The sequence below is a fragment of the Papaver somniferum genome, unplaced genomic scaffold (genome assembly GCF_003573695.1).
Source record: "Papaver somniferum cultivar HN1 unplaced genomic scaffold, ASM357369v1 unplaced-scaffold_21, whole genome shotgun sequence".
NCBI classification, from domain to species: domain Eukaryota; kingdom Viridiplantae; phylum Streptophyta; class Magnoliopsida; order Ranunculales; family Papaveraceae; genus Papaver; species Papaver somniferum.
In genome coordinates this window covers 10,377,591-10,392,090 of record NW_020631041.1, presented here as the reverse complement: position 1 = coordinate 10,392,090, position 14,500 = coordinate 10,377,591, and the positions used below count along the sequence as shown (strand labels likewise).

Here is a 14,500-nt window from a genome sequence, read left to right as displayed (position 1 = left end):
ATGGGGAACTGCATGGCGGAAAACACGGCATGCTCAGATTCGTGGGAGCCGAAGCGGTTTCTTCCACTCGTGTAGGGCACACGAGTGAAATAAGGGGCATAAATGTAGATGTAAATAATCCACAGAGACAGGTGGAGATATCCTAGGAGGTGTCGCACCCATAACAAAGACAAGTGAAGCACCAGATAAACTCCAAGGCACGAAGAAAGAGGTCATGTGGCTCAGACGTGACGGATGAGTGACTGTCGGACTGAAGAGCAATTAATACTCTGACAAGGTAGCGGATAAGACAGAAGATACTCGGTCAAGGAAGGAAACAAGGTCAAAAGCATCGATCCAAGAATGAAAGGGCGATATCGGGCCATGTAACATCGAGAACCAATCTCGGGTAAAAGACAATCGGGAGTCTCGACCAGCCCAACTAAGCCGACATATCGTACAAATGTCACTCCTAGCCCGACCAGATCATCAAGAAAGATACACCATGACTCACATGGTAATTTCGATGTATCGTAGATAGCCTATAAATAGAGAGATTTATAAAGAGCTAGAGGCAGGTAAAAGGAGAGAGAGAAAACCACACTTAGAGTATGGTAAGAAGAGCAAATCATTGTAGAGAGAAACTCATCCCTTGTAACATTCTGTTGGAAGTAATAAGATCATCCATTTTACCCCCGTGGACGTAGATAATCATGCCGAACCACGTATATCTTGTGTCTATGTTGGTTACTCAATTCTTTTATCTTTGTTGAGTAAGTGTTTTAGATCTTTGGATGTAGTAGTAAGATTTTATGCAACTACAGACTAGGGATGGAAATTTGCCCCACCCAAACCCATCCCCGTGGGGATCCGCTCCTATGGGTTAGGGTTTTACCCGTATAAATGGGGAACGGGGCGGGGTGCGGGGAATTCCCGAAAGTAGTGATGTCTCATCCCCACCCCATACCCGCCCCATACCATAACCTATTATATCTGATCGAGGAATTTTTTTGGAAGATAACGAAGAAGATCATGATGAGATGATTAACATGGAGGAAGATGGTTAATAATGAGGAATTAAAAAGTAAAAGGAACCATAATACTTAATTGTGGATCAAGTGTTTCCTTTATTTTTCAGTTTTAGTTAGTTATTATAAACTTAAAATTTTTAAATGCATTGCTTAGGTTAGTATCATTGTTTGAACCATTGTAATTATTTTTAAATTATAATTATTTACAAAATTTTAAATATTTATTGTAATATGTTATGGTAACCCATGGGAAACCCATCCCTTACGGGAATTCCCCATACCCGTCCCCGCCTCATTCTTGTGAGGAACGGGTAGGGGATGGGTTCTGGTTTTCTGAACGGGGTAGGGGATGGGATTCAAGGTCCCCGCCCCGTACCCGCCCCATTGCCATCCCTACTACAGGCGCTATTTTGTTTTTGCAATAATTTTTGCTTCCTTAGCTAAAACCTCATGCACGTTAAGGGCTAGCCGTGCGCCATTCTAGTTTCGTCCCCTTGAGCACGGTTTCCTTTCTTGGCCATTCTAGTAATAAGTAAAAATAAAATATTAAGGTGATCAATATGGAAAGAAAATAGAACTTTTACTAAATTTTGTCTAAATTAAGGCAATGCCAAATATCACACCCAAAATAGAAGTGCTTACCATAATTCGTCAAATTAAATTTTTATTTGTGTTTGATTGTATTCCTATTTGATTTCCTACAAAACCATATAAATAAGATTGTTGATATCTGCGGTTTTCTATCTCTCAAGTTTCTTCTTGTACCTGAAGAACAGTCTTTCGCGTTCTCATTAATTTCTTGGGTGATCTACTTAGCTTTTTTGTTTAATGGAAGATCAAGGGATGTTGAGTATGGTTTCAAATATTACAACACTGGATGGAGTACCAGGAGAAGGTGGTTGTTCAGATTCTAACAGCAGTAGCAATAGTCCCCGTGGATCGAACAAACGTCAAAGAGAAGAAACATCTAATTCTTCAAGATTTAAGGGTGTTTTTAGGCAGAAAAAAGAAAAATGGGGTGCACAAATTTATGTGAAAAAAGATCGTTATTGGCTTGGGACATTCAAATCAGAATCCGATGCGGCCATGGCTTATGATTCTGCTACTGTCTATTTTCGAAGACATCAAGATTCACCTCGGAACTATCCACTGAAAACCTCATTGGAACCTGAGTTCCAGAACCAGTTTCCAAAAAAAGAAGAATTACTGAGAATGCTCAGGGATGGAATATACCAAACAAAGTTTAATGAATTCGTCAACTCTCGATCGTTCAACCAACCTGATGGTTTGAGTCTGAGCCTGTCGACCACTGCAAGTGCTAACGACGCAGCTGTAATGTACCAACAGTTGTTCCAGAAAGAACTAACTCCAAGTGACGTCTCGAAGCTCAACAGGCTTGTGATTAATAGAAGGTTTGCTGAAAAGTACTTCCCCGAGGTTTCGAAAGAAGAAAAGCACCCTGGCGTTATAGAGGACATTCAACTGTCATTCTTTGACAGAGAGATGAAGCGTTGGACATTCCGATACTGCTATTGGAGATCTAGCCAGAGTTATGTGTTCACCAGAGGTTGGAACCGATTTCTTAAAGACAAGAAATTGGAGGCCAAGGATATGGTTACGTTTTATAAGTGTCAAAAAGAGCAGAAAGCGTTCTACATGATTGACGTGGCGCATAATGGAGCTGAGAGTAATGGTGGTACATACGCTGCTGGAAGTAGAGTAGATTTTGGTGATCAGATTACGGTTAAAGAAAGTACTGGACCACCACAACCAGAGGGGGAGGTGAAAAAGGCTGTCAGACTTTTTGGTGTAAACATTAGTTAACGGAATTGTGTGGTTTTGGTGTTTACTTTTGCAAATTTCTGTTTTAGATTTCTAGCTAAGAATTTAGACACAGCATTACCAATTTGTATTTCTCTCTTTCACTTGTTCATTTAGTAAATCTTGTAACTTGTTCACATGGACGAACGAACTGATGATTAAATATCCTCTTTTAACTACCACTACTGCTACTAATCAAAGTGTCAGGGGAAAATGCTTTACGAAGTGTATCACTAAGCCTGACGAGCCAAAGTAGTTGCGTCTCCAGATGTTAGTCGTGCTATCTGTTAAGCCAACATCGGTACAGCTGCAGCAGGATCTTTTGTCCATGTAACTCAATTATTCTCTAGGCCAACCTATGGAAAAATTTCTGGACTCAGCAGGCCTAAAGTATGTGTCCAGAGTTGTTGGTCTTTTGTAACTCAACTATTCCGGATCTTAGGGCCAATCTTGGTTTCTTGCGTTCATTTCTAGCAATTTTCTTACAGTTTCTTTTATCAATTGAGTATTATTCCCATTGATTTCGCATTAAGCCAAATATTAAAACTAAATTAAGTAATACGACACTTTGAAAATAAATATTAATATGGAAAGAAAATAGAATGAATTTTTGTCATAATTAAGGTTTTTTTTTTTAATGCAAGTTTTGTCTTAAATATGGTAAAGCCTCAGATATCTATCAAATTTTACACCTCAAATAGCTTCTAAGCTTTGTCAAGTTTATATTTTATCTCTGATTCTATAAAACCATGATATTGTTGAGTATTCAAATATCTTGTTCCCCTGCCTGAAGAACAGTCTTTCGCTTTCGAGGTAAGATTATTTTTTTTTAATGTGTATTTTCTCATTAAAGATTATTTAATAAAACAGGCTGTGTTTAAGTTTTGAATCTGTTTTCTTGCTTCTTCTTAGATTTTCTTGTTTTCTTTTTGAGGACTTGTTTAATGGAAGAAGAGATGTTGAGTAGGGTTTCAGATAATACAACATTGCATGGAGTAGAAGAAGGTTGTTTAGATTCTAACAGCAGTAATAGTCCCCGTGGATCGAACAAACGTCACAGACAAGATATGAGCGCAACACCATCTGCAAGATTTAAGGGTGTTGTTTCGCAGCCAAATGGAAGATGGGGTGCACAAATATATGTAAAGAAAGAACGTATTTGGATTGGGACATTCAAATCAGAGTCCGAAGCGGCTATGGCTTATGATTCTGCTACTGTCCATCTAAGAAGTCAAGATTCACCTCGCAACTATCCATTGACCCCTCAAACCTCGTTGGAACCTGATTTCCAAAATCTGTTTGAACGACATGAAATACTGAGTATGCTCAGGGATGGCTTATACCAAACAAAGTTTAATGAATTTGTCAACTCCCGTTCATTGAACCACGATAAGCAACATGATGGTTTGAGTTTGAGCTTGTCCACTAACGATGCAGCTGTAACGTACCAACAGTTGTTTCAGAAAGAACTAACTCCAAGTGACGTTGGGAAGCTGAACAGGCTTGTGATACCTAAAAGGTTTGCTGAAAAGTACTTCCCCGAGGTTTCGAAAGAAGAAAAGCATCCTGGCGTGATAGATGACATTCAACTATCATTCTTTGACAGAGAGATGAAGTGTTGGAAATTCCGGTACTGCTACTGGAGATCTAGCCAGAGTTATGTGTTCACCAGAGGTTGGAACCGATTTGTCAAAGACAGGAAATTGGAGGCCAAGGATATGGTTACGTTTTACAAGTGTCGAAAAGAGCAGAAAGAGTATTACATGATTGACGTAGCGTTGAATGGAGCTGAGATTAATGGTGGTTCTGTTGGTACCCATGCTACTGGAAATAGAGAAGACTTACAATTAGGTTTTGGTCAGATTAGTATTAACGAAAGTGGACCATCAGATAGGACTAGCAGCACACGAATGCAAAATCTGGAAGACATGGAAGTTGCACCACCGCAAAGAGATGAGGAGGAGGAGAAAAAGGCTGTCAGACTTTTTGGCGTAAACATTAGTTAACAAGTATCAGAGACAGACAGCTGAGGATTATATGTTTTTGGTGTTCAGTTTTGCAATTTCTCTGTGTTAGATTCTTAGGAATTTAGTAGACAGATTATTAAAAAAAAAAAAATTAAACACCAGGCCAGTGTTGGTTCCTTTTTAACTGCTTCTGATTTGAGCACTTTGACTGTCAAGCTGCATGTAAACTAGAACCAAACCAAGAACAAAAAAATAAATAAAGAATGAATGAAAAGAGCAAGACTACTGCGCAGCATCTGCCATTTCAAGTCAACTACCAAACTCTAAACCGTAAACCCAAAATTAGCCACTGCATTCCAAAAATTTCCCGACGAGTGAAAAATTGTGCAACCTGAGAAACTTAACGACTAAAGACTGCCTTGTGGTCTTCAACCTGTCTCGTGGTCTAAAAGTTGTCTTATGACGCCCGATTTTTCTATATGACCGTGTAAACACATGAATTTGATCAAAGCCGAAGACACGAATGGGGGCTTCGGGGGTATTGGCCGAAACCACTATTGACGAAGCCCTGACTACAACCGAGGCCACCATTAGCAAAGTCGAGGTCACTATGGACGATGATACAACACGAGTGGGCTGCCCCAAAGATGGGTTGCCCAAAAGAAGATAACCAATGGGTGCCTAAATAATCCCAGCTGTAATAGTACATGTGTACGGCTAATAATAAAAGTCTTACTAGAAAAGATATTAGGGTACACGTGTACGGTAATGACATGACAGGCTTTGCCTATAAAAGCAGGGAATTCTCCCAGAAAGAGATAGAGTTCTGCAGATAATTGTATTGTGTATTGGGATTAGTATCCTCATTACCCTATGATAATTTAAGGGTGTTTACATTTGAAGACTTCACCGTGGACTAGTCCTCGGTACCAATACCAAACTCGCAAACATGAATTCGGAAACACCTCAACCTCGGGCAACCCTAACCAAGACGAATCTGCTTATCAACCACTTGATCAAATCCCATCAGGTAGCATTGCTAGAACATCAACGAGGGGAACTAGGTCTAGATCCTATGCATGTTGAGAGCGAACTCGGAGCAGGGTCCCCGACTGCTACTGGAGGAGGAGAAGACCCGGAAGACAGAGTCGTACGTGAAGAGTGTCGAGAGGTATTTTCCAAATTCTTTCAAGAGATCAAATTCACGGAACACCAACAAGAGTTGGCTTGCATGCATATTCTAAACATCTTTTCCGGGGAAGACCCCCGCGAATGCATAGAGAAGCACTTCCCAAAAAAAATCACCTTTTCGGAGAAAGATCGAATGGCCGAAGTTGGACATTTACGCCCTCTATTCATCATAGTCGAAGTAGGGAGGAATGTTCTTAACAGAGCCTTTGTGGACACCGGCGCCTCCTTAAATCTAATCTCTCATTATACCATCCGTCGACTACGCATCCCTCTGGTGGCAATTAGACGTTTCGACACCAAGGTGCGAGATTTCAGTGGAGACGACAGAAGACGATTGAAACGATACAAGTGGAGATTACTGTCGGACCCATTAAAGCTGTTGAACTTTTTCATGTAACCGAAGCGAGTCTAACATGTCATATCATCCTAGGGGAACCTTGGTTACGGAGACACGGAATGGTCTCCTCTACAGATAACCAATGCCTTAAGTTCCTTCGTGAAGGTAAAAAATGGCGTGTATCAGCTACGAAGAATCCATTCACCAGCGAAGAAAGAAACCTTTTCCCCGAAGCAGCTTTCTACGACAAGCAGAACATGACCACCTCTGAGGACGGTTTCGGAAAAAGCAGACGGTGCAAAGAAGAATCGAGCGAGCGGAAGGGACACTTTCAACGCTGTGTCCAACCCGATGGAAGGAAAATGTACCAATATGTTACCTAGGAAGACGTGGTAGCATAGGAAGATTAAGTCATGCACGCCATGGAAAACCTAGCTGTTAGTGAACCTGAGCACGATTGGGAGCATCCAGCTTCCACAACTAATGGGAGTTCGGAACCAACCATCCCGCTAAACCTAGGAACTCCGGGAAACCCAAAGATAATTCAGATAGGTGGCGGTCTGACAACAGAAGAACAAAAGGAATTAAAGAGTTTATTAATGGAATTTCAGGACGTGTTCGCTTGGACTTACGAAGACATGTCGGGGTTAAACCCCGCTCTCGTGTCACGTGAACTCAAGACCTCACCATCTTTAAAAGCGGTAAAGCAACCCCGACGGTAATTCTCCCACAAGATCAAAGAAGAAGTTTCGAAGCTACTAGAAGCAGGATATATCAAACCTATACATCACCCGACATGGCTATCTAACATCGTGCCAGTAAAAAAGAAGAATGGTAAGATACGATGCTGTATAGATTTTCGAGATCTCAATCGGGCATGCCCTAAGGATGATTTTCCCCTCCATCTCATCGACCTTGTTGTCGATTCTACTGACAACCATGAACTGTATGCCTTCATGGATGGGTATAGTGGTTACAATTAGGTTAAAATGAAAGAATCCGACGCTCCCAAGACAGCGTTCTCAACACCGGTTGGGAATTTCTAGTATGTGGTAATGCCTTTTGGGTTGAAGAACGCAGGCGCCACGTATCAGCGAGCCATGACACTCATCTTCCACGACCTCAACCATAAGGAGATGGAAGTATACATGGACGACATCATTGTTAAAGCGAAGAAGAGAGCTGACCTCGTGCTGAATCTTCGGCGAGTGTTATCTCGGTGCCGAATCTACGGTCTCAAAATGAACCCGGCCAAGTGCACCTTTGGAGTAACTTTGGAAAAGTCCTGGGTTTCAAAGTCACTAAAGCTGGAATTAAACTGGATGAAGACAAGGAAAATGCCATCATGACAATGGCAGCGCCCAAAAAAAAGGAAGAACTCCAAGCATTTATAAGAAAAGTTTCATATGTACGACACTTCATACCGGTCTTTGGCACTAGTATGGAAAACCTCCTACCATTACTCAAGAAGGGATCCAAATGGGTATGGGGTGAAGAACAACAAATAGCGCTCGACAAAATCAAAGAATGTCTAACCCACCCACATGTGATGCGGCCACCAATTCCGGGGAACCTTTGTACCTATATGTCGCGAACACGGACAACGAAATAGGAGCGGTACTAATTCAAGACATGGGGAATGACAACTTATCCCCAATATATTACATCAGCAGGGCATTAAGGGAGGCAGAATTGCGCTACTCGCCAGCGGAAAAGGCGTGTCTCCCGTTGGTATTAGCGGCACAAAAACGAAGGCACTACTTACTGGCACACCAAACGTATGTAGTTGCTTCGGGAAACCCTATAGCCTACTTTTCTGCGACCACTATTCCATCTGGAAGGATGGCCCAACGGTCAGTGCAGCTTTTCGAATTCTCCCTCCAACCGGCAAAACCTAAGGGAATCCAGGGTCAAGCTATTGAGGATTTATTAGCAGCTTTCCCAGGTGCGAAATGACCCCACTCCACGAAGATATCCCGGGGGAAATAACAATGGCAGAAGAAGCGAAGCCGTGGTCACTATACTTCGATGGCTCGTCCCACGGAACCAATGGAAGGGCAGGGGTAGTACTAGTCACCCCTACTGATGAACTAATATTGAAAGCATTCAAGCTTGATTTCCCTTGCACAAATAATTCCGCCGAGTATGAAGCTTTCCTCTTAGGACTGAAAATCGCCAGGGAATATGGGGCAAAGAGCATTGAAGTCAAGGGAGACTCTCACTTGTTGATTCAACAAATGTTAGGGGAGTTCAGTGTCAAAGAACCAACCTTAGCTTCATACAGATACAAAGCTCAGCGGTTAATTGGCGAATTCGACAATGTATCACTCGCCCACACAGGCAGAACATCCAACAGACATGCTGACGTGTTAGCCACACTAGCGTCCAGCTTATAAATGTTAAATTTAGTCGAGAAAACTATCATAGTAACTAAAAATGCATTACCATCAACTTGGTTCGAAGATGTCATCTTCGAGAATGAAAATGATTGGCGACGCCCAGTTCTTAAGGATCTCAAGCAACAACCTGAAGAACGCCAACTACCATGGAAAACATTGTGCAAATATAAGATCATCGATGGAAGTTTATATTTTATCCCCACAGGAGGAATCTTATGCAGATGTGTTGGAACCGAAAAAGCAAAAAGATTACTACATAGAATCCATGAACGCACTTGTGGTCTCGTACTCGGAATACCCCTGCAAAGAAAGATCCAACGAGCCGTCTTCCACTGGCAAGATATGATGCGGCAGGCTCAAGATTTGCAAGACAAATGTGAAGTTTGTCAAGGAGCTCCACTACACGAGGAAGCTTTCACACTTAACGAAGAAGATTGGCGAACTCCCTACATCGACTACTTGACAGAAGGAACTTTACCAGATGATAGGAAAGCAGCTAGAAGGCTAGAAAAAGGGGCTAGAAAATTCCTCATCATCAATGGGGAACTTTTCCGAAGAAGTTTCAACCAAAAAATGCTAAAGTGTGTCGATAAGGAAAATGCTACTCGTATAATGGAAGTAATCCATGACGGAGAACACCGAGGCAAAGAAAGACTTTTCATCCAGATACATGACACGGGATACTATTGGCCAACAATGAAAAGCGACATCATAGATTACGTGCAAAAATGCGAGCAATATCAAATCCATGGGAACCTGTTCCACGCAGCACACAATATGCTCCAAGACACCTCTAATCCATGGCCTTTCCACAGCTGGGGATTGGACATCATCGGACTAATTACCCCGAAGTCGTCTAAGCAACACGAATACATTATTACTGCTACAAAAAAAATTACCAAGTGGGTGGAAGCCATACCACTGAAAGAAACCACCAGAGAGGTGATCTCGACCTTTATCAAAGAACACATCATATGCCGTTTTGGAATTCCCATGTACATCATCTCCGACAATGGTACACCCTTTGTCAATAGCAATGTGAAGTGTAAGGACCCTCAAGCTCGTCAATGCTAGTAGACCAGTCAAGTGACGAATTAGCCGATAATAACTCGATTAGTTTAACATGAATTTTAATTAATATGAATTAATCTAACAACGACCTAGATACGAAACTAGCACCGTTGAATAGGTCTCGAAAAGTCATGCGGAATGGACCATTAGAACGCGTCAATCGGATACCGAACGCGTCAATCGGATACCGAACGAGGAAGTAATCATTAGATAAGTATGAAGGACAAAATAGTCTTTTCATAATCGACATGGCTCCCCATATCATTTGGGTGGGTAGTATTTATCATTTTCCTTGGACCATATCAGAACCCGTCGAGCAGATAAGTTCATTCAATCTTCCTCTTTCTCTTTCTTCATTTTTCTTCTTCTCCTCTTTTTTTCTTCTTCTCGTTCGTTCTTCTTCATCTGCGAGTTGAGATTGAAGTTATGTGATCGGCAGAAAGTGGCGAAGATCATGCTGTAGTTGTTAGTAATGGTGTTACTGTCCATGGTTGATTCAGACTCAAAGAAAGAAGTGAATTTAGAAGCTAGGGTTTCTACGTAAAGCTCAGAGAAGAATTAAGAGATGGAATTAGTGTTCTAGGAGTTTAATTTGAGATGGGTTCGACACGAATCAGAACTTAGGATTGATGAGTGGTTTTAATTTCACAGTTAGGGTTCATGTTCTATTATTCCCCAAATTAATAAGTTGCTTAGGGTATCTGAAATTGAAGTTTCAGAGGATTTATTGAAGATGGGTTTGTCACAAATCAAGAGTTAAGGTTGAATTTGAAGCCGAGAATGATGTTCTTCCCCAATCAGGTAATTTAGGATTTAATTGATTTAGACCTGATTTATATGAATTTGGTTAAGAGTTGATGAATTTGATTTGGGTTTTGTCTGGAATTGAAGAATAGGTGATTGCATGTGAATATTAGGGTTCCAGAGTTAAGAATTGTAGATGAAGAAGATGTAATGATTTAACTAAATGGAGTGAATTTGAATACATAAAATAGATGAAGGAGTTGAGCCAAACTGTACTCTTTTGTTGCTGCTATAGATTGAAGTTGTATTGGTGGTTCTGAAATGGTTGTTAGGTTATTGAAAATTATGTGGATTTGAAATTAAAATGAATGAATTGAAGATGATGAAGGTGGAAGTGATGTTGTGAGTGTTATGGTATTGCTGAAGACTGTAGTGTTGTTTATGTAGTTGAAGTTACAAGTGTGTTGGTGGTGAACTGCAACCATTGCAGGTGGAATTATAAAGTATAAAGGGAATGATTTAGATGAGTTAAGAATTGTAGATGAAGAAGATGTAATGAGTTAACTGAATGGAGTGAATTGTGAATACAGGGAATAGATGAAGGAGTTGAGCCTAACTGTACTTTTGTGTTGCTGCTACAGATTAAGTTGTATTGGTGGTTCTGAAATGGTAGTTAGGTTATTGAAAATTATGTGGATTTGAAATTAAAATGAATGAATTGAAGATGATGAAGTTGGAAGTGATGTTGTGAGTGTTATGGTGTTGCTGAAGACTGTGGTGTTGTTTAGGTAGTTGAAGTTACAAGTGTGTTGGTGGTGAAATGCAACCATTGCAGGTGGAGTTATAAAGTATAAAGGGAATGATGTAGATAAGGGTGCACACGGTACGGTTCGGCTCGGTTCTTGCCGAAACCGAGTACCTGCACCTCCCTAGCCTCGGTTCCTATTTTTTAGACCGGTACCTGTACCCTGTACCTCGGTTCCGGTACTATTCGGGACCAGTAGTGTACCAGGTACGGTTCCGGTACTAATCTCGGTTCCAGATAAATTATCTCTCCAGATGACAAACATCTCTCTGTTGCTATCCAGCGTTACCTCACCTTAATCATGTCTGAACGTTACAGTCCAATCATCGCACCCGCAGTTAACATCACATCCTTACCATCTTTAGAGATCCTAACTGTAAGTGTAACGGATCTCAATATCCCGTTACAACACGGTGTAGATGAATCATACAGCTAACCATCCCCACCATAGGCTCAGCAAATCTAACAGCAGCTACCGTATGGGGTGCGATGAGAGGATTAGAAATATTTTGGATACTTGTTTGGGCTTACCCGTTACTAGTTGGAACTGGTTTCTACATTTCTGATTGGACGATATTTGTCCATAGAGGTGTTATGCTTGATACATCCAAAAACGAAACTACTATGGAGTTGATGATATCATACGGACGATTGGAGCTATGAGTGCCAACAAGCTCAATGTGTTTCATTGGCATATAACTGATTCCATTCTTTTCCTTCGGTTTTTCCTTCCGCACCAGAACTAGCTCGAAAAGGATTTTATGGACCTGAAATGCAGTATTCTTCAGCTAACGTACAAAAGATAGTCGAGATTGGATTTCAACATGGAGAAGAGACGAAAACTTCCCTGTAACTCTAATGGACGTAAAAGAAAGAGAGAAGAAAATGAGAAACCCTAGGCAAGTTTTTCTATATATACCACCCCTAAATCTAATGGCTATCATTAGTCTACTACCCATAAATCCAATGGTTATAATTCTTCTGTACATTCGGTACGGGACGGTACGGGACTAGGGCAGGACTGTGTACCTTTACCTGCTTAGCCCCGGTTCTTATTTTTTGGACCGGTACCTATAAACCCTTCCTCGGTTCGGTACAAAAACAGGTACGGTTCCACCGGTTCCGGGACGGTCCGTCGGTCCTGCTCGGTTCATGTGCACCTTTAGATGTAGATGAAGTTTGATGTTGCAAGTAGTGTACACAGGACATGGAGGAGACTATGGTGGTGGTGATATGAGCTGAATAGAAGATGTGGAGTTATTATGTTGCAGGTGCAAGTGAACTGAGGTATAAACAGTGATAAAGTTGATCTTAGTTTAAATGAATGTTTAGGATGTTGTAGGGGGAAATGGAATGTGAGATGTAAATGGAATGGAGGTGGTTTATGAATGTCATAGTTCTGTTTCTGTTGGAGCTTGGGTGTGTGGTACTATATGAGTTGGAATCGAAAATATTGTTACTTTTAATGGTTGTGTAACAAGTCTTAGAGAAAATTGCAAGAATTAGGAAGATATGTTTATGAGGTGAAGATAATGCAGTGACAGTTGAGTTTTGAGTTAAGATGATTTGGATATTGCAGCTACTGCATTTGCAGGTAGGCTAAGCTTACAATTGTAATCAAATTCTGAAGTTTAACTTAAACTTTATGTGTTATTGTTGTATTGAACTTTAGAATCATGTTAGAATGATTAGAATCATGTTAGCTGTGTTTCCTGTAAATGTTCTTGAACTTAGACATGGTAGACATTCCAGTCAATATAGCTGACTCATTTTGGTTTAGCTGACATAGTACTGACTCAGTGAACCTTGACTGAGTTGGTTCCTTTGACTATTTGACTTTGACCTTGATTGTTAACCTGACCTTATACATTGACTGTTTGAGACCTGTTGACTGTTAGATTGACAGTTAGTAACCGTTAGTAGATCCGATTGGACTGGGCCTTAACTTAATGGGCATGTTTAGTGAACTTGGGCTTATAGCCAGTTTTCCCTTTTGAACATGAATTGGACCGCTTATGGTCTGAATTAGCATTTGTTTCCTTCTACAAAGTTGTGGATTTTCATAAGACTTACTTAATGGACTAGAGAATCAACCTAATTGAATTAGTAAACCTTCATATGTGTTAAAGATAGATAATTAAAAGGTTTAGAATCATAATTAGGCTTAGAACCATTAGTTAGACTTGTATGATTCTTGTATGCGTCATTGTTGGTAGATTCTTAGACTTCTTGTGTAATTAACAATTAGACTCTATTAACAACAATCGATTCAAAGGACGACCAGTGGATCGTGGATCTCGAGTGATCTCGAGGTAGGCGCGGCTTTTCATCAAAAGAGGTGGGAATACTTTTAACTCTTTTGAAACCATTGTTTCTTTTACAAAAGTTTATGTTTAAAAAAATCATGCATCGTCAGTTTGTGCATTTCATGCATTGTTTAGTTTGTATTATGATTGTTCTGTTGATTCTTTGAATCTTTCCATGAATTGGAAAGGACCTGTAATGTTTTGTTGTCAATATGAATTGTTATGGGAAATGAGAATTTCCACGTCTGGTATATAGGATACGCTCCTTCATTTATATCTACATGAATTCATCTTTTATGCATATTAGGTGTGGAACAACCCGGCATCAATATAGCTATGTAGGTGTGGAAAAACCCGGCATCACTAGTATATATTTTTGAAGAAAGAGTTTGTCCATATACATTGTTTGTGCATTTCCAGTGACTTAGTCACTTTAATGTTTGTGAAAACATGTATTGTTTTCCAAATCTTGCTCTTGATTTCTTTAAAGTTAAATGTTATTCCTGCTGAGCACCCCTTCTAGGGATGATGTGCTCACCCATTCCCATTTTCAGTTTCAGAGACAGATCAGAGTTGCGCAGCGAAATCTTCGAGGAGCTGTCTCCGTTAATTAGTTAACTTTTGCTATGTTTATTATGTTGTTTATTCTATTTGCAAACAAAATGACTATTGTATATGTATCATTTGAGAGAAGTTCTTGTATATATATTTCTGAGCGGGGATAGTTTTGGGTTAAGTTTTGTCGCAGATTTTTTTAATTGAATGTTTCACTAAATGATTTAGATTCTTAGTGCCTCCTTATTTAGTTAATCTCTTGGATTAGTCAGCTGCTATCTTTGGGGGCGCTAT

General features: G+C 40.4%; 2 protein-coding genes across 2 annotated transcripts; both read left to right on the top strand.

Annotated features, from left to right (window-relative positions):
- The first annotated feature begins 1,838 nt into the window (after positions 1-1,838).
- On the top strand, positions 1,839-2,834 carry LOC113339575 (AP2/ERF and B3 domain-containing transcription factor At1g50680-like). Its single transcript, XM_026584819.1, has one exon. The coding sequence runs from the start codon at positions 1,839-1,841 to the stop codon at positions 2,832-2,834; it is 996 nt and encodes a 331-aa protein (XP_026440604.1).
- A 941-nt stretch (positions 2,835-3,775) lies between these two features.
- On the top strand, positions 3,776-4,837 carry LOC113339574 (AP2/ERF and B3 domain-containing transcription factor At1g50680-like). Its single transcript, XM_026584818.1, has one exon. It carries the CDS (start codon positions 3,776-3,778, stop codon positions 4,835-4,837), a length of 1,062 nt encoding a protein of 353 aa, XP_026440603.1.
- Positions 4,838-14,500: the final 9,663 nt, after the last annotated feature.

Coding starts and splice junctions, on each gene's coding strand:
- LOC113339575 (XM_026584819.1), top strand. CDS start 1,839: ATGGAAGATCAAGGGATGTTGAGTATGGTTTCAAATATTACAACACTG.
- LOC113339574 (XM_026584818.1), top strand. CDS start 3,776: ATGGAAGAAGAGATGTTGAGTAGGGTTTCAGATAATACAACATTGCAT.